At 36.9% G+C, this 27,584-nt stretch overlaps 2 protein-coding genes across 8 annotated transcripts in view; both read right to left on the bottom strand.

Moving 5' to 3' along the window:
- Positions 1-8,588, bottom strand: part of FAN1 (FANCD2 and FANCI associated nuclease 1) — a 37,352-nt gene extending 28,764 nt beyond the window's left edge. Inside the window, exons 1-5 of one of the 7 annotated variants that reach the window (XM_074234262.1) lie at positions 8,189-8,504; positions 7,582-7,782; positions 7,300-7,446; positions 4,752-6,190; positions 1,447-1,587 (exon numbers count right to left, since the gene is read on the bottom strand). In XM_074234262.1, coding sequence (XP_074090363.1) covers positions 1,447-1,587; positions 4,752-6,060 — 1,450 coding nt within the window. In that variant the 5' untranslated portion in view covers positions 6,061-6,190; positions 7,300-7,446; positions 7,582-7,782; positions 8,189-8,504. Of the gene's footprint in view, positions 1-1,446; positions 1,588-4,751; positions 6,191-7,299; positions 7,447-7,568; positions 8,161-8,188; positions 8,505-8,531 lie in introns of those variants that run through there. The other 6 variants (XM_074234263.1, XM_074234258.1, XM_074234260.1 and 3 more) reach the window with 6 other exon arrangements.
- Positions 8,589-9,868: 1,280 nt separating this feature from the next.
- MPHOSPH10 (M-phase phosphoprotein 10) lies at positions 9,869-27,551 on the bottom strand. Its single transcript, XM_074234256.1, has 11 exons — positions 27,142-27,551; positions 24,122-24,779; positions 19,240-19,394; positions 18,527-18,692; positions 17,896-18,037; positions 16,504-16,571; positions 15,477-15,614; positions 14,311-14,421; positions 12,831-12,938; positions 11,069-11,299; positions 9,869-10,092 (listed from the first exon to the last, which is right to left on the bottom strand). The coding sequence occupies exons 1-11, from the start codon at positions 27,246-27,248 to the stop codon at positions 9,943-9,945; spliced, it is 2,034 nt and encodes a 677-aa protein (XP_074090357.1). The 5' UTR covers positions 27,249-27,551; the 3' UTR covers positions 9,869-9,942.
- Between the last annotated feature and the right edge of the window lie 33 nt (positions 27,552-27,584).

Genomic DNA, 27,584 nt, shown 5'->3' with positions numbered 1-27,584 from the left:
TGGAAAACTTGAGAGTCTGGGCTGAACCAGGTTTGGAAAAGCAACTATCTCAGAAAGTACTAATTGTAACCATCTTGGAAAGAACAAACTCAGTTCTATATGTCTCCATGGGGTTACAGAAGGGGAGGGGGTCATTGGAGGAGCGGAAAGCTTCTCAAATCATGGCTTTTCAAAACTTCCCCCAAATTCTAGACTGCCTATACAATCATGGTGGAGACCTGATGAGAAGCTTATCAGACTGTTCATATTGTTTGAATAGGAAATCACTATTAGTCCTTCCAGTAACATGGATGATCAGCAAGCCTTCCCCATGTCCTTCCACTATACCATCTAGCCCCTGGTACTGCTGTTTATTTTACTAATATACCCTAAGGACCCCTGGATTTTGCTATCCATTCAGTGATGCAACCTTAGGACTTTCAGACCTTTTTATTTGACATGAAGCTGAATTCTTCTATATATATGTTGTCTCCCCTAATTAAAACAGGGACAATCTTAGCTTTTCTATTTAAATCTTCAGAGTTTAGCATAGTGCTAAGCACAAAGTGAGCACCTAAGCACTTTTTTCAACCATTCACTCAATAGTTTGGAAGGTGAAGATGAGGTGATAAAAAAGTAAAAAGCAAACTTTATTAACATTATTGATTTCAACTTGTTTCAAAATTAGGACTCATTCTACTATTAGGAGTGTCTAGAGTCTCTGAGGGGCATTTCAGATTCCTAAAAAATGGAGGAATCAAGGACAGAGAAATTCTTCCTTTCTGTGGTACTGGCAATGCAAGTGCACCACGTCTCAGTATTCTTTTTTTTTAAATTTTATTTATTTAAGGCAATGTGGGATTGAGTGACTTGCCCAAGGGGTGGCTAGGTGGCGCAGTAGATAGAGCACCGGCCCTGGAGTCAGGAGTACCTGGGATCAAATCTGGCCTCAGACACTCAATTATTACCTAGCTGTGTGGCCTTGAGCAAGTCACTTAACTCCATTGCCTTGCAAAAAAAAAAGTGACTTGCCCAAGGTCACAGAGCTAAGCAATTATTAAGTGTCTGAGACTGAATTTGAACTTGGGTCCCTCTGACTCAAGGGCTATATTATATCTAATATCTAAACTCTCTCTCTCTCTCTCTCTCTCTCTCTCTATACATATATATATATATATATATATATTCTATATTCTATGACTTATCAAAAGAATAAACAACTACATTCCTTTCTTATTTTTATAAAAAAAAAATCCACTCTATCTGCCCCTCAGCATTCTTAATCTGGGCTTTGATCAATCTCAGTTTTAAAAGACAAGTTGTCCCAAACAGAACACTGAATCTACCAATAATTCATATAATCAAGGAATTAATTTTTACTGGTTACCCACAAGAAGCACAGTGTTGCATTCATGTCAAGCAATTCAGATATCATGCTCAGTTCCCATTTCTTATTACTAATCATACCTGTTTGAAGAAATTCCATTTGCTTTAATTCTTCAATCACAGGTGTCAAATCTTGACCAATTTCTCCATAATCTATCTTGTTAGTTTTTATCCAAATGTGCTTGCGTTGGAAAAGTCTTACATATAACTTCTGTCCACTTGCTGCAGTGATTAAAAGGAAAAAAATTTTTTTGAATTTTCTTCATAAAAATAATATGGATTGAATAATAGCTAGCATTTCTATAGCCCAGAGTGCTAGATATTTCTCTAGCCCTACTAGATGCTAAACACTTTGTGAATACCATCTCATTTTATCTTCATACCCTCCCTGTGAGGTAGGTGTTCATCTCTATTTGACAGTTGAGGAAACTGAGGCAAACATAGATTAAGGGATTTGTTCCAGGTCACACAGCTAACAAGTGTCTAAGGCTAGATCTGAACCAGTTCAGTTCTCCTTTGATGGCCCCACCAAGATGTCTCATGACTTCTATTATTTTGCAGGAATATATATATGTAAAAATACTCTTTAAATTAAAAATTTTTTAAAGATTGAATTAAAACACCACTTCTAATAAATCTTTCCTTTCTTTTTTGGAAGAGATGACATAATAAAAGGATTCTGAACCAGAAAGGAAGTTAAAAGTCATCTGCTCTAACTCTCCTATTTTACAGATAATGAAATTATCACCTTTTATAAATTTCAAGTAGAATTTATTTTTAAGAAGGAATGTATTTTATTCAGATTAAAAGAGTCTCCTTGAGTATAGGAGACAATATTGAGCAGAGGGGATAATATCACAGTCCCTGAAGTCAGGAAGAGGTGGATTGAAATTCTGCTCATAATATTATCTAGTTGTGTGACTCTGGGTAAATGACTTACATTCCTCAGTTGAATCATCTATAAAATGAGAGCACTGGACTTGATGGTCTCTGAAATTCTTTCATCTTCTATGATCCTATGATCACTCCATTTAAAAATTTCTGAATCCTGAGAATTGAGTGAAAGCATTTTATCATAACCTATTTCCAACCCCTCCTTCCTATAGCTATTTTCCTTGAAAGGGATCTTTCTGAATCATAAAGATCAAGCTAGTCTTCTTTCCTAAACAATTACTAAGTTACAATTCAGTCTAAAATTTTAACAAGAATCTTCCATTTCAACTATGCCACCAAACTAAAAAAGTCAATTCTTTTATATAAAAACTAAAAAGAAAAAGAAAAAAATAATTTTAAAAAAGGACCTTAGAAATTCAATTACAGTTACTCATAACATATAATTAAATTGTTTTGATATAAAAAACCGACTATACAAATATAGCAAACATATTAGAGTTGAATCTTCTAATTTCAAGTAGTTTTAGTAGTCTGGTTAACTCTACAGAACTCTTCTCAGAAAAATGGGTTGAATTCTGTTAATTTTTTTTTAATTAAAAAATAAAGATGTAATTGTTTTTTCTTATTCAAATTCTTGGATCTTTGAAATCTATCCAGAGACTCAAATTGGGCTATTACAGTCTTATTTTTAATTTTTATAGGAGTCTAATAACAAGACTGGAGTTTGGGTTGGGTTTTTTTTTTTTGAGTAAATTGTTAGATTAGATATTAGATTAATATCTAGATACTAGATTTTGTTAGACCACTGGCCTAGATTTTATTTTCTATAAGAAAAATTTATAAAGTAACTACAAACTAAAGAAATGACTAATTTTGAAACAGTATTATACTAGAAATCAGGAAACCCTAGTTCTAATCACTAGTTTTGCCATTAACTAGTTTTGTAATCTTGGCAAATCACATTCTTTGGATCTCAACTTTCTCATCTACAAAATGAGGCTAAGCTGTATTATATCTAATTTTTTTAGAGCTATATGATTCTATGACTTATTAAAGGAATGAATAACTACATTCCTTTCTTATTTTTATAATCAATATAAACAACTAGAGTTAGATTTCAAATAACACAAAGAAATTATTATAAAAGATGTATGAAAGAGGTGCATAAGAACTAAACATGTAGAACTTTCATTAGGAAAATGGTCATACTTCTCTATTATAATGAAGCACACAACCCATTAACTATTCAATCTGAATTCATGATAATTCTCATTAATTCAGTCTGCACCAGATAGTAGAATTCTGAATGTTCTTAACAGGATAGTAAACTTGATAACATTATGTACTTTCTACTACTGTGAATATAAAAAGAAAGTAGAGAGGGATACAAGGTAGATAATAGGGAATAATTATTCCCCAAACAGATGTTTTTACATGCAAAGATATAAAATAATTAGGGAACACTAAAATGATCACCACACTAAGACCTACAATAGAACTCTTTCTTATCAGTAAGTTTTAAACATTACTATAAAACCTTGTTCATCAACAATATTTAAATATTATTAGTCATTTGTATAGCATCTATGCAAATGTAGGTTACCTGTACACTAGAGGCTAGTAAGGGTTAAAGTCAGCTTTCTGCAACTCCAGTGGGATCTCAGTTTCTTAGAGGAATTCCTTTATATAATTATATGGGAAATCTTATAGTAACTTTTCCTTCAAATATGGACTACTCAGTTCTAGATACAATTGACTTCTCAGGAACAGAGAGGCAGATTGTATGCTTCAAAAAAATTGTTTTTAATACTGTTATGACTCCGGATTTTTCATTTCCTTTTCACCTTCATTTGAGAATAGGTCTAATGGTCCATGCTAAAAATATATTTTCAAAAGGAGTAGGAAAGTTAAAAAAAAATAGTGAACTTCTCCCCAACCTTTGTTTTTCCCCTTGCTAAATAAGAGAATTCCTACTTTTTTTTTTTAAAAAAAAAAGCCAAATTTGGGGCTGCTAGGTGGTGCAGCAGATAGAGCACTAGCCCTGGAGTCAGGAGGACCTGAGTTCAAATGGTTGTCTAGCTGTGTGACCTTGGACAAGTCACTTAACCCCATTATCTTAATAAATAAAATTTAAAAAAAATTTTAAAAACCAAAATCTGTTTTATGTCAAATATATTATCATTTAATAAAATGAGGGTTTCATTATAAACAACCTATCACCTATAAGACAGAAAATACTGCAGAAATAATTATTATTCAACACAGGGACATTCCCTTACATATGAAGTCCTGTGGTCAAGAAACTGAATGAATAAGTTATTATTAGTTCATTGCTGATCTTAAGAAGCTATCATCTATGAAATACTATATTCTTATTAAGATTCTAAAAGCAAATACAACTCTGAAAATAGCTACATTTAACTAACAAACATGTTAGAATCTGGCACAACTGAAACAATTAATTCCCACAAAAATAAACAATCTTTGTATACCTGATAGCTTATAAAACTTTGTTATGATTTCCATATCCTTTTCATCAAAGAGCTTCAGATCATCTTCATTCTCAAAAACTGCTTTTAGTACCATAAGAAAATTCCTAAGGTAATATGGATGTTCTGAAAAATCAGAGGTCAAGTCCAAGTTACCACTAAGATTTACTTTTTCTAATTCATTATCAGCTGACTCCAACTCTTCACAGGACTCCGAAAAAGCAGAATCATGAATGATTTCTTTTTCTGAGTCAGAGTGACATTCCTTCAGAAATATTCTTTTGTTAACCATTTCAGAATAAGCATTTACATGACTATTACTTTTCACTGCCAAATTAGTTGGTAGGAAAGCATTTTGTGGCCACTGAGTCTGGCTTTCTAAGTCAGCAGTCATTATTACTTGATTATATCCAGCTGATTGTACTATACCTTCTCTTCCACTTTTGCTACCCACAGCTTCAAAATTCTTCTCTGTATTAAGAATATTCTTTGAAGTCGACAATTTACTGCCTTGAGTTTTATCTATAACATCAAGTGTGGGTACTAATGTTCCACATTCTTGAATATCAGTTTGACTTTTGTTTTCTAATATTTCTGTATCTTCTAAGGTATATTCAGAAGCAGTGCTTTCTTTATTAAAGCATCCAGAAGGCTTTTCAGAAAGAAAAACATTTTCCTTTTGAGAACCACTGCCCAAAATCTGATCTTCATCACCATCTGTGGTAGAGTTGGCTTCTACTTCAAGAGGCATCAAGCTTTGTGTCCTCAGAACTTCATGCTTCTTTACTCTCTCATTTTTAGCTCCCAATTTTCTATCTTCTATGTGTCGTCTGGACAATTTTGATGACAGGCTGCCTAGTGGAATAATTTTCATTGTCTGATGTTTCGTTTCCCCTTGACCACTGCTTACTAAATTATCATTATTCTTAAAATATGGACTAATTTTTTGTGTCATAATACTTTTTACAGAATCACTTTTGATGGGGCTCAAACTTATCTGTGGGGATGTATCCTCCATGGTGGCTGGAGATAGATTTTTATTTCCTGAGCTGCTGAATTCTGTTGTATCATTTTGAATTGTTTCATTATTGTCCTGCTGACACATTTCATCGATGTGCCTATTTAAATCATATCTTGGTACCATTTGACAACAGATAGGACAAGCAAGTTTGGCTGGAGGTACATTGTTAAAAAATGAAATAATAGAATTGGATTTGAATAACCCTTTTTTAGCCCTGGTTTCATCTTTTTGATTTTTACTTTTTGACAAACTTTTACGAGGTCTTTTTCCTTCAGGAGATTTGTCTGACATTTTAAGAACAAGAAATTAAATAACACAGGTAGCTTCATATAAAATAGAGTAATGCTGACATTCTAATTCTGAAGTGATAAAACTTGGAAATGTTTTGTTTCATGTTCTTTGTCTGGACAATTTCTTCCTCCTATAAGTAAAGAAAAGACTTATTTGAAATAGCTAGTAATTTAATAAAAGGAAAGAGGTGAAAAAAATCAAATGTTTTAAATACTAAATGACAATGGCTTAGAGGAAGGTCACTGGATAGGAGAGAGAAAATTCTAATCATAAAAAAATTGGAAAAGCCCCATATGTTCCAAAATATTCATAGCAGCTCTTTTTGTAGTGGCAAAGAATTGGAAATTGAGGGTCCGTCCATCAATTGGGGAAGAGTTAAACAAGTTATGGTATATGAATGTTATTGTTCTTTAAGAAACTATAAATAGTCGAACTCTAGAGAAGCATGGAATGAATTACAGGATATAATGTTGAATGAAGGGAGCAAAACCAAGAAAACATTGTACACATTAACAACAACACTATGAGTTGATCAATCTTGATGGATAAAGGTCCTCTCAGCAGTTCTAAGACAACTCTATTAGAGCAGCTATGAACAATGCTATCCTCATCCAGAGGAAGAAAAAAACAAAATAAAAAAGATCCCTTCATAATTTGAACTTTAAAAAAAATTATCTTGTGTATATCTTTCCTATCTCATGGTTTTCTTTCTTTTCCCTTAATCCCAATTCCTCATATTGAAAATGACTAATCTGTAAGCATGTTAACACAAATGTGTTTGTACTATATTCACCCAACTGTTTGTGGCTAAGGGCAGGAGAGTGGGAAGGGTGTAGGGAAATTATGTAACTTAAAAATATGCACATGAATATAGATGAATGTTGAAAAAATTTCATAACATGTAACTGGAAAAATAAAATATCAATTAAAAAAAAGAAAAAGAAAAGGGAAAAAATTCAGCAAACCTGATCAATATATTGAAAAAAATCTGGTATTACATACATTTTTCCACTCCTATGGACCCCCTACATCTGCAAGGGAGTCAGAGCGGATTTTTTTATTTGTAGAATGAGGGGTTTGGCCTAGGTGATCTCTGATATTATTTCCAATCCTAGATATGAAAATTGAACTTTAAAAACAGGTGGCTTATTTGAAAGTTTTACCTGTTTCATTACATCACTCATATTTCTAAACTAAAACTGCATTATCACAGTTAGCAAGAATATTTTCTTTACATACCATAAATCAGTCACCTAGACTTTTCCAAAAACTTTTCTTCTGTCCCTCCTTTGGAATAGCACAGATATAAAACAGGAAATAACAAATTTTTATTTTGCTTGTTCATGTTAACCAAGAATCCTTAGTAAAAGTTTCCAAGTACATAACCTGCAGAATTAAAAAGTAGACAGAGATATTCAGATGTAAATATTCCATCTCTATAATACGGAGTGCCAAAAAGGTCTAAAATCTTTACAGCTATACATAAGTGCTCCTCTGAATTTTCACACCATTGATCCTCACATGAGAATTCAAGAGTCAGAGAATGACTGAGAGAGCATGGATCCCAGTGACTTGGGGTGTTTCTCTAAATTAAGAGATACTCTTCTGGTCAGAAGCACGGTTCTTTTCGTTTTTTCTATCCACTAGGTGCTGCTGCTGTTGAGGAAGAAGATCGTGACATCATCGTGACAAGCAAGTGAATTGGATTTGAGTGAGGGGACACTGCAGGTGAATGGAAACTCAAATCAATCAAACTTTATCATCGTTTGATCACAAATAATCAACAGCCTCTGCCTCAGTTTCCAACTGTAAAACGGGGATAATAGCATTTATCATCTCATTTATCATAATAGCATTAATCATATTATCGTAATAGCTATTATCATCTATCTGCCAGGATTGTTGATGGGATCAAATAAGCCTCGAATATGGCAGGTGCTTAATGATGTTCATTGAATTTAACTGGCACATAAGCTTAATAAATACTTTTTTTGACTTTTAACAAGAGATCTAAGTTCCTTGTATATTTTTTCCCTGTACTTCTAGCTGGTAAACATATCCAAAGCTCTATCTTTATAAGAAATAATCTTTTCAAAGAAAAAGAGAAAAAAAGAAAAATTTAACAAACCTCATCAATAGGTTTAAAAAATGGTATTATTGTATCAAGTCGCAAGTATGCATGCTGCCTTTTACCAATAAAATAAAAGCTCCCTGGGGAGGGGCCTCCCTAATCTCCACGTCTTTCCCCCGGGACAAGTTGGCAGTACACATTAAATAAACGTTTCCTTGGGTAAAGGAGGAGCTGGCTAAAGGCAAGGAGCTCCGGCTCTGCAGCCTCCGCCTCCCCCGCGGCGGTGGGGGAGGGAGGGGGGGGCTCAGGCCGGACCGCTCCACCCCGCCCCCACCCGCCGCCTCTGGGGGGAGCAGCCCCCCGGGACGCGCCGCCCGGGCCTCGCGGTTTCCCGGCTCACCTGCTTCACGCGCCGGCGCGCCCAGGCACGCTCAATCGCTCTGCCTCTCGGCACCCGCGCGCGCGCGCAGACACGCAGGAGGAGCCTCGAGCGATCGATGCGGCAGGAAGAGGCGGGTGTGGCGGGCATGCGCGGGGCGCCGAGGAGGCCCTCCGGGTGCTCCGGGCTGGCGAGTCCCGGAACTTCCGGGATGGGCTGGCAGGAAAGATGCGGCGCTTAAAGTTTGTCTTTCCTCCGCATCCTCAGCCGATGTGCGGTCCCATGCCGGTCAGATCTCCACGTGGGCCCGAGCAGCCCCTCGCTGCCCCTGCCCGCTTGGCTCGGAGGATCCGAGGAAACGCCCCAAACGCCAGGCCGCGCCAGGCGTTCCTCTCCCTGGTTACTCCCTGTCTTGGCCTCTGTGGATCTCAAGCTGCCTTAGCCGAGATTCCCCCAGTGCTGGGTGAGGAACACGCAATTTGGAAAACAAGGCAGTTTTCTACTCCATTAACTGAAACCCTCTCAAGAAGGTGCTCCATGAGTAAAGTGAAGGGGAAATTTAAAAATGGTTTTTAAAAGTATGAAACCACTTGTTAGTTCCTATTTTTTTTTTTTTTAGTTTTTGCAAGGCAGTGGGGTTAAGTGGCTTGCCCAAGGCCACACAGCTAGGTAATTAAGTGTCTGAGGCTGCATTTGAACTCAGGTACTCCTGACTCCAAGGGCCTATGCATTATCCATGTTGATCTGTGCTTTTCCAAAGCCAGACTATTCTTTGCCATGCTCGAAGACTTTGCACACCTGCTGAACTGTAGGTCCACGTGAAGGCATGAATACATCTGTACATCACCATTATTTAAACCCAATTATGATCATTTTATTGAAGTGAAAGTTTCCATCTACTGAATGCCATCATTTTTGTAAATCATCACCTGCTACTCTAATCTTGATTGATACCACTACCTCAGTCTGATTGGAGGGCCAGAGCTTTCCTTTAGAGGGTAGACACTGGACTCGGCTCACTTCTCTGCCCGGTTTCAAATCTAGGGAATAAGCTCCTCCAACTGCTGGGTATCCACCGGTGTCCTCCCCCTCCTTGCTCCATGTCCCCTACCCTGCTTTCCCATTCCTTTTGTGCACTGATACTCCACCACCACCTTTTCCCTCTCTGCCCCATTAAATTTTAACCCCTTGAGGGCAGGAATTATGTTTTTTATGAATTGTAACCTCAGTGCTTGGCACAGTGTCTGGCATAGTAAGCACTTAATAAATGTTTAATGGAGGGGATTGTCCCACATCACTGCTCCACAAATATCTGCAAGTTTAGTCTTCAAAACTTAAACTACAAATATTTGCTATAATGAAAAGAAAAATTAATCAAAACTTTATTAAGAAAGCAATATTTTCTTAAACATTTACATTATGATATAAAATGTTACAATTTGAGTTTTTGAACAGAAATTTCTTTTTTCTTCTTCTGCTTTTTTTGTGTTTTCTTGGCATCCTGTATTTGCATTTTCACTTGATCTTGTAACTGAGAAAAGAAAGCTTGAGATGACTTCAAGGCCTTGTCTTTTCCTTCATCCTGCAATAGGAAACAAAGCATGTATAAAAGGTATTTCTTTAAACCAAATTTCTCTTTTACCTAATTGAAGGTCTATTAAAACATATGTATATACAGATTTTAAGTTGCTTAGGCATTTCATTTTTGATGGATTGCTAAAGCATAATTTTTAAGTAAGGTGAATTTCTTTCTTGCTCTTATACATCTTCCTCCCTATTCTGCAGCAAAAGAATGTCCATCATCTTGGCAAACATGCCATCATCACTACCAGAAATATAAATTAAAAGCAAACACTACAGAGTAACTGAGCTCTCTTTCTTTGTAGAGACAGAAAATGCTATTATTTGTTTCAGGAAAGTAGGTTTATATAAACACAACAGTTTCAACATAAGAATCCAAATTACACCAATCCTCAGTTTAAAACATGGAGAAAGAAGTGTGTGTGAGGAGGAGGAATGGGGGTTGGGGGAAGGGGTGTCAGAAAGAGGCTACAAAAAGTTAATAAATTAAGCTTTTAAACATTTAATCATTTTATTCTCTAAACAAACACTAAACATATTTTGTGCTAAATAAAATTGATATTTTGTAGCTAGTTTTTCCTGTTGATTTAGTGACATATTTTAGTGATATTTTCCTTACAAGGAAGGAAATAATTAAATAAGACCTGAAGGGCAAAAAAAGCAGCAGTTTTCAAAAAATACTTGAGATAAAATATAAGCAGCCCAGCATGGTGAAATTCATAATTTTAAATCAAAAGTCTATCTGTATTGCTGGGTCATCAATTATTCTGTTATAGCATATTCTGATTATTGAATTAGAACTAAAAAGAAACTCAGATGCTATTGAAATCAACTTACCTAATCAGGGCACAAGGAATTGAAGTGTATATGTATTTAGGTCAGCTAAACACAGCAGAATCTTGATATCTATTTTTGCACCAATACTTATTTAAAAAAAAAAAAGTGTTTCTAATCAGTCATATTCAGCCATGCCTTACCTTTAGTATAGAAGCTTTGCCTGCTTTAGTTAATTTCTTCAATTGCGCAGTTGCTGCTGCTTTTTTGTATTTTGTAGCCTGTTCAGGCTTGGTCTTTTCTAACAATTTTTGCCGTTTTTCTTTTTCTCTTAATTTCAGACGCTTGTGATATTTCTTCTTTCTTCTTTCTCGTTTCTTGTCTGTAGCTGATTTCTCTGCATCTGTTTTTATGTCCCCTGCTTTATTTTTCTCCTATTAAAAACAAACAATAAGTTTAACTCATCACCCTCAAAATTGAAGGAATAGAAGCAAGTAAACTTATTTTATTAAAAAAAAACCTAAAATGCAATAACAAAGTCTCATAGTTTCAGAACAAATCAGTGATAGAGATCTGATATGACATACAGGCAGTCTTCCAACTTAAAATGGATACATTCCAAAAGTTACTTTTAAAAATTATTCTCAAAAGGATGAAGCACAATTTTCCATAAAAACAATAAAATAAATTGGAGTTGGACTCCAAGGTTGACCCACAATGTAAGTGAACTGTGATGATAATCAGTAAATCACTATAACAATTCAATGGAAAAACATGCTTAGAATTCCAACTTAGTATTCAATTCAAAAAGCAAGGATCAACCCTATATCACTTCAAAGATGAAGTCTTGTTAGAAAAACATGAGAACAGTTGAAGATAAGATTCACAGTATCACAGGCTTAGAACTTTATAGGATTTAAAGGTCCTTTAGTTAAATCTCCTAATTTTGCAAGTAAGAAAAGTGAGATCTAGGGAGGTTAAGTGATTCACTCAAAAACACACTGATTGTAAGTGGCACAGCAAAGATCGAAAGTGTTCTTTCTAATGCCTGTAGTAACAGGACTTGTGATAGAACAGGTCAAAGACCACTATCCCTCTACCACATAGACAAAGAAGGGAAGTGAGAATGCAGAGAAAAATGAGAGAGAGCTAATTTTCATGGGCAGAGGCCAGCAGGACTGGTAATTCATTGTCTGAAGCAACCAATCAAATATAAACAATATTTTTACATAAAAGAGATTGTATATTTAGTGTATCCAACTTTTAACCAGATATTCCAATTAAATTATTAATGCCAGATCCCATTGCTAATAAGAGTTAAAAGGAAAAAAATCTTTTGGTAGATTTTTTTTTAATCAACATTGAATGGAATAACTTAGAAGAATCTTGGTTACTGAAATGTAATATCCCAGATACAATTAAACCCCCACCACCACCACTTTGGAGGGGGTAAGTTCAGACCTGTGGACTCAGCTATTTTCTGTCTTCACTGACACAGGTCTTTAATTCCTCTGTAATTTATGATTTAAAGAGTTGCCTAAGACCCCAAGTAAACTAAAGGACTGGTTTATTATTACATGGCCTAGCCTATATCAGAGGCAGGGCTTAAATAGGTTTTCCTGATTCCAAGGCTAACCAGCTATCTCTATGATTGCTGCCTCTTTATTTGTCTTTTAGGCATTCATGTAGCATTTGATAATTGCTTTTAACTCTTTTCTACTCTTCATAATCAGGAAAAGAAAAAGATTTTAATTTTAAATATTCTCAGTGTGAAGATTCCTAGAAAAGGCAATAATGATTAAGCAGGAGAAAAGACTATTATTCTTGTTGATTTACTGTATAATCCACTAAAGAAACCTTCCCTTCACAAAGGAAATAAGCAAAAAAAATATTAAAAAGCAAAAATGCCAAAATTACAAATCTGTAATTTATAAAAACTGCATGGTTTCAATATTTGCTTCTTACCTTGACTTCCTCTGGAGCTAGGAGTGCTGCATCACTAACGTGTACTGGTGCTACTTCCTCCATAGTTATAGCAGGAAGATTAGAGACAACTTTAATTTCTGGAACAGGCTAGATAATGAAATGATATAAAACATTTTAGGAATCACTAAAAATACAGAAAAGTAGTTATAATGCTACTGATTTGAAATATTGTAATACATATATGATAAAATAAAAATATGTATAAATGAGGTTAACATTCAAGTTAAATACTTTGATTACCTAAATTTAGATAGGATCAGAACAAAATAGTGCTGATGAAATAACTGTAAAGTCATCAGGTTTTTTTTTGAGACCTGCACAAAGCCCAACTTTAAAAGGAGGGAAAAAGAAAATTTAAGAAATTATAGTCCTCAGATCCTGAGAAGGTTTGTTAAGAAAGGACAAAAGAGATGCCAGCTGACATTAGACATCAGAGAAACAGATTTAGAACTGGATGAGGTCATCTAGTCAAGCTCTCTCATTTTACAATTGAGAAAACTGAAAACAGTTTTAATTTTGATATTTGAAAAAAAGCAACCACCCAAAAGAAAACAAGAGAGTGGATAACAATTAAAAGGCAAACTTATTTTCTCTTACAACAGAAAGACATTTTAGTTATAAATGGGATTAGATATTTTTCTTAGTCCAAGAGGTAAGAACAAAGATGACTGAATGGAAATGACAAGGAGGCAGATCTAAGCTGGATCTTAATGGATTAACAAAAATTAGATGAGTGAAAAAGAGAGAGAATGAAATAGATGAGAGAAATAGAGAGTAAGAATAAACACAGACACAGTGTTAGGAAAGGCTTTACTGGTACACTGGTGAGAAATACATGATAACAGAATAAAGGCAAGAAAATGGGGCAGTGAACAGCAGTGAGAGATGGAAGGCATCCAATTGTACAAAGTTTGCCTATCAAACTAAGGAGTCTGGATTATTATTCCAGAAGCCAAGAAGAGGAGAAAGAGTATGAAGGAGGGGAAGCAAAATGCTGACAGTGAGAGTCTGGGGTTAAAGACAATGGCTAGAAGGGGCAAGTACAAGGGAGGAGACCAGTGGAGGAGGGTGACATTTAATGAAACCTTCAGGCTATCACCCCCCTTACACATCTACACCCACTGAATTAACTGTTTGCAGGAAGGAGAGCAGGAAGTGACTTGTGATCTGCCTGGATGGCCCCCCAACCAATGCCACACTCCATTTCTTATGGATTGATGGCAAAGCAATGAATTAGGTTATTTTTGATTACCTCAAGATATTGATTATCTTAGATCAGATAGTTAAATGATAACTGCTATATGTCATAAGAACCTGTTAAAGGTTTATATTTGTGGTAATATCCATTTTTTAAGCATGGTTTTTAATTTCCTAGCGTTCCATATACTTAATTTCACAGAAATATAAAAAGTGTAAGACATCTACAATTCACAAAAATTTTAAATCCTAATATACTTACTGGCTTAGGTGTAAAATGAAAGTCAGAAAGGGCATCCAGTTTTTCAAAGAGTGAATCCATCATCTTCTGAATTTCTACATGCTCTGGGTTTTCTTCTTCTTCTTTCTTTTCCTAAGGTAATGAATTCAATAACTGAGTTTAATACAACCCACAGAACAAAATACAAAGGGGTAAAGTACTTTCCAGGACAGTTCCATTGTCCCAAGAACAACTTTGGGCTTTTGTTTTAAAGGGCAACCTTTAGGAGGTCCATTAACTGCTACATTTAGACCACTATCTATTTCTAATTCCAAATAATTTCATTTGAAAATGGCATTCCTAGAATTATTGAATTTGACAATAATTCTCACATTTCCCCCCTACTAAAATCATTACCATGGTAAAATCAGAGTGCCACAAGTATTATTAGATAAGAAACAAAAAGGAAGGTGAATGGCTATTTTCTTCCATGGTCTGACTCCAAAAGTCTTGAATCTAATCATTCTCAGATTCTAAAACTTCAAAGACTAAGATGGCCTGTTCTAGGAGGAGTAAGGTGGGAGGAACTCAACTAAATCCAAACCCCAAGATCAACTCCTGAGTAGATATGAAATTCTCTTACCACTTCCAAATTACAGAATGCTTTCAATTTCTAACAAATTAATAAACTCTCCCATTCCCAAACAAAATCTAAACATTTTGCCAAGAAATCATATGAGAATTCGTTCAGCTAGTATTTATGAGAATTGCAAGTGTATGATTTATTTTGTCAGTTAATAGTCTTTACATAATTCCATTTAGCTGGGGGGGGGGGATCTCATGTTTTACAGACAATATAATAATTCTAAAAGTACCAATGAGGGGTGGCTAGGCAATGGATAGAGCACCAGCCCTGGAGTCAGGAGTACCTGAGTTCAAATCCGGCCTCAGACACTTTAATTACCTAGCTGTGTGGCCTTGGGCAAGTCACTTAACTCCATTGCCTTGCCAAAAAAAAAAGGTGCAAAATAAACTGTCAAAGAAAGTAATTCTTTCTATTATCTCACAGAAAACACCCTACCCAATCTAACAGATTAAAAAACCTTATCCAATCTAACTCACTTCAATGATCAAAAAAAAAAAATTCATGAAAATTCCCAGTTTCTCTTTCTTTAATAGCAAAGGGTGCGTGCTACAAGGTTTCTTACCTGATTAAGTTTGAGGTATTCCTGCTCATAAATTTCTGCGAGGCTCAATTTACTCTTTTCATGATCTAATGTTAATCGCTTCTTATATTCAAATGCTTCTTCCTTTGGTTTTTCTTTACGTACCACATCATCCCAAGCCTAAAATATAAGTAAAAGAAAATCTAATTTAATAATTTCATCTTATGGTATGGCTTTCCTAAATTTGTAGTGAATATATATATATATATATCTATGAACAATTCATTTCTAAAACATTATTTTACTGTTTCAACAGAAGCAAAAATAAATTCTTCCAAGATATTAATAATACTTGTGCACAAAATACTATTAACCTATACGCACAAATAACTTAACAAAATACTATTTATTTAACATCAAGTCTGCCATGAAAAAAACAAAAAACATTCAAGTATATTTTATAAAGGGAAGAATATAATTTTATGTTAGGAAAGCACAGATAGGTGAAAGGACAATTTTTAGCTAATAAAATTTTATTTTAATGGTCCCAGAATAAGATCAATTAAACAAAACTTTGATTTACTAAATAGAAAATGATCATATGTCTGATATTTAAAATATATTATTACTCACCAGGTTATAAGATGTACCTAAATAAAAAATCCCTATGTTGTCTACTATAATCACTGATTTCAAAATCCAATAGATGCACTATCCACTCTTTTCCTTATACCAGTTCAGGATGGAAACATTTGGCTTCTAATCATATCCTGCTCCTTGTAGCTCCTCAAAAATTTAAAATATCAGCAAGGATAACAAAGCATAGAAATGGCTTGAGCTGCCTCTCCTCATTTCACCCCATCCTACTAAATACAAAAAAAGTGAATATCTTTATAATAAAAAAGGCTGAAGAACCTTGTCTAAACAACTCAAATTTTTAGTGAAAAAATAAAAGTATTTGAGTACTTCTAAAATAAAAAATAAAGATCACCGACCCAATTAATTAACACTCAAAGAATCTCATATTCATTTCTGTAAAAATCAGTGCTATAAATGAAATCTTATTAACCTGATCTTTTATCCTTTGTTTGATGATATCCTCAAGTTGCAAAGTGGTTTCCTCAGTAATCACAGGTGCTAAAACGAACATAAAAGAGATTATTAAAATAAATATTAGCAACAATGTGCTATTAATTTTTTAATTTCAATACTTCTACAAAGGTCCTTTCTACAGATCACAATATTTTGGAAAGCCAGAAGAACTCTTTTACCAAGACTGCTTGAATTAAAAATGAAGTCCAAGCTCACTTTAGATCACCTGATAGAAGGAAGAGTTCTACCAGCAGGAGTCCTTAGTTACCTTCAGAGGATAATGTGTCAGAGATCACTAACATACCCAGAGAATTGGAAACAATCACATGGACCACCTACTCCAACATCTTCATAAGATATATGGCAAACGATTGTCCAATTTTCACCTGAACCTTACTTGTCCAAGGAACACTTGGACCAGCCACCACTTCTTAAACCAGACCATCCAAATTTTAGACAACCTTATTGTTGGGAAGGTGTTTTTGATATTAATCTTAAATTTATTTGTTTTTTTTATCTCTATGTATTGGCCCTCTATTTATTGATTCCCTGGTGGAGTCAAATTCAACAGATCTAATTCCTATCCCACATGATAGTGCTTCAATTACATGAAGACACCTCCCTCAACAATTTCTTCTTTTCCAGATTAAACAAATTCTTCAAGTGATTTTCAAATGACATGGACTCAAGGCCTTTAGTGAAGGGCATATTCTGGAACTTTTAAAACCCTAGTAACCAGAACTAAACACAATGCATAGGACAATAGGGTTATCATCTCCCTTTTCCTGGAATCTGCCTTTAAAGGCAACTCATTCTCACAGTTGTTCCCCTGGCTGTCATATCAAAGTGCTAACTCACATTGACCATACAGTCCACCAAAACTCCCAGATGTTTAACATCACTATGGTATAACCATGCTCCCCTCCCCCTTATAATTATGAGGCTAATTTTTTTTACCTAGGTGTAAGACATTTTTTCTATCAAAATTTTTCATGTTAAATTCAGTCAAATAGAGCTTTGGACCTGGAATTAGAAGTTTTAAGTTTAAATCCTACCTTAGACACTAACTGTACAACCTGGGGCAAAACACTTCAAGCATCTGTCTTACTTTCCTCATTTATAATATAGGGATAGCATTGACCTCCCAGGGTTGTTGTGAGGTTCAAATAAGGAAATTGTAAAATTGTAAAATGCTCCTCAGTTTACAAAGGAGGAAACTGATGCCCAGGGAGGTAAAGTAATGTTAAAATTCACATGGTTAGGATTAAGCGTCATTCACTGTTTTAGAAAATAAATGTTAAATTCCTTATCGAATACTATCTTAAATATGGCACATAAACAAATACTAAAGTACAAAGAAAATATTTACCCATCCTGACTGCATGGTCAAAGTGTAATGTTTCTTCTAGAAGGCTGTTTTCTGGTCTCTTTTGTCCTGTCACTTCCCCTTGAAGCTGCCAAGGCTTTTGTTCCAACAACTCTTTCTCTAAAGATTTAATTCTTTCTGCCATCTGAGGATAAATGGAGAAAAGTACTTAAGTTTATTACAGCATATTGAGGAAAGTGCTTCAATATTAAACCCATCATTTTAATAGTGGGATAGACTCCATATATACTGGTCATAATCCCCTTTATGTTAATAAATGGACACTGAGAGGGGTGGTAGCCAATATGAGGATAGCACTCTGAACATTTAGACCAGGCAATGGACAAGGAAGGATTTAGATTCTACCAGAACTTGTGCAGGCACAGATTTCAAGACCACATGGATGACCTTCCATACATCAGAAGACTTTAAGATTTAGGAAAATATTACATTACTATTTATATAGCACTAATAGTTCACATTTATATATATCACTTTAAAGTTAAAAATCATTTTATATACATTTTTCTCAACCAATATTAAGAAATGGACATTGCTATTGCAACCAAAATATTTTACTTTTTTGCAAACACAGTATTTTGCTTCTTTGTATAATATATTGGCTACACATTACCTTCTCTTGTCTTTGTTCAAAAGAGGATTTTATTCCAACAGAATTTTTCATTTCATTGGAAATATTGGTGTCTTCCATTTCTTTGTCCTCAGGCAAATAAAAGGTTACTTTTTTCCCAGCTTCATGTCGTTCATTCTCATTTTCTTCAGTTTCATCATCTCCATCCCTAAAACATCAAGACATTTGGAAAAGGAAATACCATTTACATATTCTTAATGTGAAAGGAAGGAAATTCTTTTCTAATAATAAAAGTTTTTCCATTTAAAATATACAACACATAAAAATCTAACTAGTTTCCTATGCTTTTAAAATCATGAAAACTTATAAAAAGTCAAGAGGGAATCATTCTAAATCAATTTCTTTATAGCTAAAAAAATAAAGAGTTGGTAACATTCATTTAATACATTAATATTCAACATTCAATCAAACATATTCAAAGGGCAGGCTTAATAATATATTAATGATTAATAACAATTTCTAATAACTGATGACATAATGTTGACATTAGTGATTTTTATTGAAAATAGAAACCAAATCAAAGAACTATATTGCAAAACTATATGGATTCTTTGGGGGTCAAATTAGCATCTTGAAACAATAAAGTAAAATATTCCTAACTGAAACATAAGACAATTTACATTATAACCAGACCAAAAAACTTAATGAGCAAATTACATTACATTACTTAAAAAGAATGACTCAAAAATGCTTACTCTTCAGAAATTTCTTCCTCTTTTTCATTATCACTTTCAATATCCTCATCTTCAGCATCATTCAGATCCAGTTCATCATTATCACTTGCTGAGTCTTCACTTTCAATTGGGTCAAAAAAATCTTTATATTTTAGGTTTCTGGAACTTTTGCCTGACTAAAACAAAACATTTAAACCTTTGCTTAAGGAGAGAAAATGATTTTAAAGATAAACTTTTTAAAAAGTTCTTTCTACGTGCTGAAAATTATTTTCTAATTTAATAATTGAAAATGCATGTAGGGGGGCGGAGCCAAGATGGAGACATGAAGGGATCCAGTCTTAGGAGCTCTCTGATAAAACTAAACTCTCGAGAGACAGAACCCACAAAGGGACCCAGTGAGGCAGTTCTCCTACTCAAGGTAACCTGGAAAAGAACAGAAAGGCTCTGCTCCCTGGGGTCGGAGGGGCGGCCCGCCAGAGGGGTGGTGGGACAGAGCCAAAGAACTTCAGCCTCCTGGAGGCAGCCCCAGGGTGCTGGGAGCCATGGCTCACAGCAGCGAGGGAGTCTCCTGAGCTGCACCCCGGGGACCACCAGGCACAAAGTGGAGGAACAGGGGGGGACCTCTGCCAGAGCGAGGACATGGAGCCCAGCCCACATGGCACACAGCTAGCAGCTTGGTCTTTCAGCAGCCCAGACCTAGAAACAGAAGCAAGCGGGGCTGGTAAGCAGGAGCCCCCAGGGCATGAGCCCATTGAGCTGAGGGAGGGGAGTGAAGAGAGACTGCAGAGCTGTCCTCTGCCTCTGGAACAGGACTCTGGGGCTCTGACCACATTCAGATCCTGATCGCAGTATAGGCCCCCCAATAGATCAGCAGGGCCCCCCACCACTGCAGCCCCATAGCAGAAGGGGGGTACATATGGTCATTCACAGACCAGGAGGGAGGACAGAGCCTTACACACTAAGACCCTTGTGGGAGTGTCCCAAAAGCTCAGGAAGCACCCCCAAAACCAGGCCCAGGCTGGGAAAATGAGCAAGCAGAGAAATAAGAGGAAAACTATTGAGAAATATTTTGCAAATGAGCCCAAGAAGGATGAAAATACTCAGTCTGAAGATAAGGAAGCACAAGCTCCTGCATCTAAAGACTCCAAGAAAAACAGAAATTGGGCTCAGGCTATGATAGAGCTCAAAAAAGACTTTGAATGAGGGAGTTGGAAGAAAAACTGGGAAAAGAAAGGAGAGATGCAGGAAAAACATGAAAATGAAGTCAGCAGCTTAATCAAGGAAATCCAAAAAAATGCTGAAGAAAATAGCATGCTAAAAAACAGCTTAGGTCAAATGGATAAAACAGTTCAAAAAGTTATTGAGAAGAATGCTTTAAAAAGCAAAATTGGCCAGATGGAAAAAGAGATAAGAAAACTCTCTGAGGAGAACAAATCCTTCAGACAAAGAATAGAATTCAGGGAGATTGATGAATTTACCAGAAATCAAGAATCAATATTTCAAAACCAAAAGAATGAAAAATTAGAAGAAAATGTGAAATATCTCATTGAAAAAACAACTAATATGGAAAACAGACTTAGGAAAGATAATTTAAAAATTATTGGAATACCTGAAAGTCATGATCAGGAAAAGAGCCTTGACATCATTCTCAAAGAATTACTACAGGAAAATTGCCCTGATATTCTAGAAGCAGAGAGCAAAATAGAAATGGAGAGAATACACTGATCCCCCCGAGAAAGAGATCCCAAAAAACCAACCCCTAGGAATATTATAGCCAAGTTCCAGAACTCCCAAGTCAAAGAGAAAAATATTACAAGCAGCCAGAAGGACACAGTTCAAATATCTTGGAGCTGCAGTCAGGATCACACAGGACTTAGCAGCAACTACATTGGAAGCTCCTAGGGCTTGGAATACAATATACCGGAAGGCAAAAGAGCTTAGAATGCTGCCAAGAATGAACTACCCAGCAAGGCTGAATGTCCTCTTCCAGGGAAAAAGATGGACTTTCAATGAAACAGGGGAATTTCAAATGTTCCTTTTGGAATGGCCAGAGCTGAACAGAAGGTTTGATCTTCAGATACAGGACTCAGGTGAAGCATGGAGACTGGAGGAGAGGGGGGAAATATGAGGGACTTAATGAGGATGAACTGCATGTATTCCTGCATAGAAAAATGACACTGATAATACTCATATGAACCTTCTCAGTTAATAGAGCAGGTAGAGGGAGCTTTTATAGTTGAAGCACAGGAGAAAGCTGAATTCAAAGATAAAATATGGTGTAAAAATGGAGTCAATAGAAAAAAAGGGAAATGGAATGGGAGAAAAAAAAAGGAGAGGGGGAATAGGCCAAGATATTTCATATAAGATTTTTCTTTATTATAATGAGCTATTGCAATGATATGGAAGGGGGGAAGGCAAGGGGGAACAAGGGAATCTTCAACCTCATCAGAGGTGGCTAGGAGAGGAAACAGCATATATACTCAATGGGGTATAGGCATTTGGAGTAAGAAGGAGGGGGGGGGGGGACAGGGGGAAGGGGGGGATGTGAGTGATGGAGAAGAGGATGGACCATGGGGGGAGAGTGGCCAGATATAACACATTTTCTTTTTTACTTCTTGCAAGGGGCTGGGATTGGATGGCCTGTCCAGGACCACAGGACCAGGTAGATTCTGGGCCTAAGGGGTGGTATGGGGACTCGGGGCCTCTTGGCCCCAGGGCCAGGGATCTGTCTGCTGCACCACTCAGCTACCCTACAGCAGAGTCAGAGTGAAAGGAGAGAGAAAATATAGTACGTGGTAGTGGAGAAATAAGAAAGGAGGGAGTTGCGATCAGCAATGGCAATGTTGGAAAAATATGGAAGTAACTTTTGTGATGGACTTATCATAAAGAATGTGATCCACCCGTGACAGAGTTGTTGGTGTTGGAACAAAGACTGAAGCACATTTTTTGTTATTATTATTATTTGGGGGAGGATGCAGGGCAAGTGGGGCTGAGTGGCCTACCTGGGGCCACACAGCAGGGTGATCTTTGGGTGTCTGGGGCCGGATTTGGACCCAGGTGCTCCTGGCTCAAGGGCCAATGCTCTGTCTGCCACCCAGCCACCCCTACTATTATTACTATTTTATTTTATTTTGGGTCTTTTTGGTTTTTGCAGGGCAGTGGGGGTCAGGTGGCTTGCATGTCACATGGCTGAGTGATTGTTGGGTGTAAGGAGGCAGATATGGACTCCGGTGCTCGTGGCCCCAAGGCTGGTGCTTCGTCCATTGTGCCACCTGGCCATACCTACAATTATTACTATTATTTTTTAAATTTTAATTTTTTTCTCTCCCCTTTACTTTTTTCGCCCAAGCAAGTATATCTATATTCATGGGGGGAGGGGTATTTTGTTTACTTGTAAACAAGAATATTTCATTAATGTAAAAAAAATTTGTACAAAATGAGAATAAAAAATAAATTTAAAGAAATGCATGTAAAAGGAAAAATGCAGCGTATAACAGCAGCTTGCAGATCATTCACTGATTTTTAAGCATAAAGAAATGTTTAAATTTGGCAAAAAAGAACCCAGAATTCTACATCTTTTACTATAAGAACAATCAATTGATAAGCATTTTCTGTGTTAGACATTAGGAATACAAAAATAGAATTGAAAGGAAACAATCTTCTTACAAGAAACATACAAGTGGGGCGGCTAGGTAGTGCAGTGGATAAAGCACCGGCCCCGGAGTCAGGAGTACCTGGGTTCAAATCCAGTCTCAGACACTTAATGATTACCTAGCTGTGTGGCCTTGAGCAAGCCACTTAACCCCATTTGGCTTGCAAAAACCTAAAAACAAAAAACAACAAAAAAGAAAAAATACAAGTATGTATGTTATGCAACACACACACACACACACACACACACACACACACACACAAGATCATGCTCAGATAAGTACAATAGTAGAAGAGAGCACAAAAGATTTCCTGTAGAAATCTGTAGAATGGAACCTGTAGAATGGGACCAAAGAGTCTAACAGGCAGAGGGAAGAGGGAGTGAATTTTAAGAGAAGCTTACTATATTATACATGAGAAAACAACAAGGTTAGTTTGGCTGGACTGTAGAACATAAGAAGAGGAACAGAAAAGGCATTTGGGTCCACATTGTGAAAGTTCTCAAGTGCCACACGAAGGAGTTTGTATATCATCTTAGATGTAATGAGGAACCCTAACTGTTATGGTCAAACCTGTGCTTTAGGAAAATCACTTGGGCAACAATTAGAGAATGGAATGGTAGGGAAAGGCTTGAAGCAAGGATACTACTTAGGAGGCCCCTACAATAGTACAAACAAAAAGCAGTAAAGTCCTGAACTAGAAGTTGGACTTATGAGCTGAGAGAACACTTTAGCTCCAAGATATTGGAGTCAGAACTGACAATTCTGGAAACTGATTAGATATGAGGGATAAAAGAGAATGAGAGGTAAACTCAGTCAACTCCAAGGTTTCCAATGTGAATGATTAAAAGAGAAGGATACTGATGTTCTGAATAGATACTGGAAAGTGTGAAAATAATAGGTTTAAAAGGAAAGCTAAAAACAAAGATGAAGTATACCCAAGTCAAGACTAAAAGAAATACTGAATAGACTTTAAAAGAAATCTTTCTATTTTGGTTTTTAAGGTTTTAAGGGAAAGCTGAATATATCAGAATATATACCCACAATTTAAATAGCAATGAGATGTATTAGAATAAGAAGTGATGGGTCTCATAAAAAATTTTCAATCATTTTTACTTGCTTTGACACATCTGAATTATTCATTTCAGCTCCTCAACTGACAGAAAGGAAGTCATTTTTGTATTAAAGATATTTTAAATATCCAAAAAAGGAAAAGGGCAAAACTAAATCATTAGACAAAAGAATTTCTTTACCTTCTTTGGAGAGTCTGTAAATAGCTCACCATCCTCATCAGAAATAATGTCTTCAAAATAATTAACATCATCTTCATCAGTTTCCTTCTTTTCTTTCTCCTCTTTTTCTATATCTTCCAAAAAGGACTCCATTTCAGACAACTTGAAAAATTTATCATCCACTATGGATTTCTCTTTTGATTTAATAAATACTTTTGGTTTCTTGTTTTGGCGTTCTAGTTTATCGATATCAAAGTCAATGTCAGAATCCTCATCACTGAAATCTGAAGTTTTCTTTATATCAACTTTTTTTAACTTTTTATTTCTCTTAATCTCTTCCTCAAGACCATCATTAACTAGATCTGACTTTAGCTCCAGCTTTGAATTCTGTTCTGTTTCTTCTTCATTGTCAAAATCCATCTCTGAGTCAACCTCTTTACTCTCTGGAAGAAGACGAAGTTCCTTGTCTTTAATGTTTTCATTAACAGTTTTCTTAAAGTACTGCAAAACTGGTTCATTCTGCAATTCTAGTTGCTGCCAAATCTGCTCATCATCAAAGTTTTCTATAACCAATTGTTTTAAAGGGCTCCCAAGAATGACATCAGTCTTGAGTGATTTATGTAAATCATAAAGAGTTTTTGTTAAAGACGTAAAATTCACAGCCAATTCATCTTGAACACTATTAAAAGAAAAAGGAAAATTAAATTTAAAATAACACCTTCTATATTTGTAGTCAATTTAAAAAAACCCACATCAAGTAGTAAAATAAAGAGAACTTTTGCTATTCAGTAACTCAGCATTAGAGTTTGTTGAGGGAGGGTGTTAAAAAAATCTACAGTAAGACAAAGTTGGAGATAAGCAAAAGATTTCAATTATTCAGACAGAACTGACCTCATCAGTCACTTGGTCAATAAATTTCAGTAGCTTTCTGTTACAATCAAGATCAAATATAAAATCTTCTTTGACTTTTATGCCCTTCATTGCCAAGCTCCTCTTTACCCCCCCCCAAGTCTTCTTACACCTTACTCCCTTTCCATGTACTCTATAATCCAGTGACTGGCCCCCCTCACTCTTCCTCATACAAGACATTTTCCCTGGCTACCTCCTAAGTCTGGAAATTCTCTCTACCAATCTCTATTTCCTATATAGTTATTTGGATATTGTCTCTCCCTAATCCCCTACTCTCATTAGATTGAGCCTGGAGGACAGGGATTATGTAAGCATTTCTTTGTATCTCCATTGCTTAGCTTAGTGTCTGGACTGTGTTAGATGCTTAATGATTGATAAAAGCTGTCCTTGTTTGTAAGACATATACAACATATAAAATAATAAAGAGTGGTGGTTTCATGGGCTATGACCATTAATGGACATATTTTGTACACTGCTAGAGACTACAATTCTTAAATGTCATCCATTAAATCTTCCAAAGGTCTTGGGTGCCTTCCTTAACAAACTAGACAATGCAAGTACCTTTGGCTTTTTACCTTATTTACAGACTATAATGTATAATTATAGGATTAGATTGGGACCTACAGACATCTAATCCAACTTATACTTGAAGAGAAATTCTCCAACCACATAATAAATGGTTGCCTAGGTTCCACTTGAAGTTCTCTGGTGGTGAAGAGCTCATAACCTTCTGAGAAAGCTCATTCCACTGTGGCCAGCTGATTTTTAAGTATTCTCTCTTTATCTTCTGTCTACTGTTTCTAGTTTGGTTCTCTGATTATCAAGCAAAAATAAATCTAATTCCCATTACATAAAACTGAAAACAGCTAAATCTTCCCTAGGCTAGAGAGTTCTAATGCCTTCCATTGATCCTTATATGGCATTATCTCAAGTTCCTTCTTCTTAATACACTCTAGGATAAGGGGAGGTTCTTGAAATTCTTTTTTTTTTTTTAATTTTGCAAGGCAATGGGGTTAAGTGGCTTGCCCAAGGCCACACAGCTAGGTAATTATTAAATGTCTCAGACCGGATTTGAACCCAGGTACTCCTGACTCCAGGGCCGATGGTCTATCCACTGTGCCACCTAGCTGCCCCTTGTTCTTGAAATCCTTAAACTCGGGTACTACTTCCTTAGTGAAGCAACTGTCCTGATAGAATTATGGAAATCTAAAGGCAAGAATGGAAGTTAAGGATCCTGGCCCAAGAAATAATTTTACCACATTTCTGAAAGGCTATGCCTGAATTCTTTCCCAACATCCTTTTGAGGAAGCCCATTCCAATTTTAGACAGTTCTAATAAGATATTTAATGATCAAGGCTGCATTTCCTTATATCAAATTGAAATCTGTCTTTCTGCCACTAGTATCTTTTACCCAAAGGGAGCGATCTATTTTTGTTTTTGCTCTGTATCAGAGATCTTCAAATACTTAAAGAGCAAACCCTAACCTTTACAAATATCTCAAATTGTCGACAAGAACTTGAAAGCTCTGAACTTCAGCAGGGCCGTTGTGTGTTCAGAGCCCTCTGTAAGCCGCCCCTCTACCCGGGTTCTTCCACCCAGTGATGCTCTTTGACCCCGATGCTGTCATTCTCCCTGACTGGTCCCCAAACCCGGGATTCTCTCCCATCCCGTCTCGGCCCGCCTCCCTCTTCTTCCTACACCTTGTTTAGAGCTTGTTTGCACCTGGTTGTTGGGATACGGTCTATCCCTGACACCCCCCCCCCCCCGTTAACTTGAGTCCCTGGAGGGCAGCAGCCTGCGGGCTCCCCGAGGGCAGCGGCTGTCTCGGGCCCCTCTTTGCATCCCCAGAGCTTGGGAAACGACTATTCCCTGACCCCCCCCAAATGACAGAGACAAAGGGGAGCCCTGGCGCGTCCAGCGGAGTCACAGGTCTCGCTGCCCGGGCAGCCTGTCCGGAGCGGCCGGCGGGTAGGGTCTGGCCTCTCAGCCGCCTGCCAAGCGGGGCTAACCAGCTAAATCCTCTTTTCTCCCGCCCCTCGGCCCGGCCGAATGAGGCCGGAGGAGGAAGCGCGATCGAGGGCCGAGGCCCGAGTCCCCACTAGGCCGCCTTCCCCCCGCAGCAGAGTGCTTACGTGAGGAACTGCTCCGGGTGGGCAGTGGCGGCGTCCAGCTCCTTCAGGCAGCGCTCCAGGACCTGCCAGCGCCTACCCCCGCCCCGGAAAGTTTTCTTCCCCGACATCTTGGGCCGTCTAAGTCCCTCATGGAGCGGAACAGGAAACCGCGAAGACTGTTCAACCAAGAAGCCGGTCCTGCTGCGGGGGACTTCCGCCCATGGGAGGATAGTTCCGCTACACACAAGTTCCTAGACCCCGCCCTCCAGTTCTCGACCAATCCGCGGCGCCTGCGCCTACGCCCTAACGGAAGTCACCGAGAAGCCGTTCTGGAGGAGAGCCGCTGCGCGGCTTATCGAGTTGGATGGAGAGTCTTTAGTGTTGAAAAAAGTTAATGTCAAGCTTGGGATGGTCGATGGGGACTCTGTTCTCTGCCAGACTGTCAATAAAGTTGGAGTTGAAAA

Source organism: Macrotis lagotis, chromosome 4, assembly GCF_037893015.1.
Source record: "Macrotis lagotis isolate mMagLag1 chromosome 4, bilby.v1.9.chrom.fasta, whole genome shotgun sequence".
Classification (NCBI taxonomy): domain Eukaryota; kingdom Metazoa; phylum Chordata; class Mammalia; order Peramelemorphia; family Peramelidae; genus Macrotis; species Macrotis lagotis.
The sequence above is the reverse complement of the archived record's forward strand: the minus strand, read 5'-3'. Positions and strand labels throughout refer to the sequence as shown.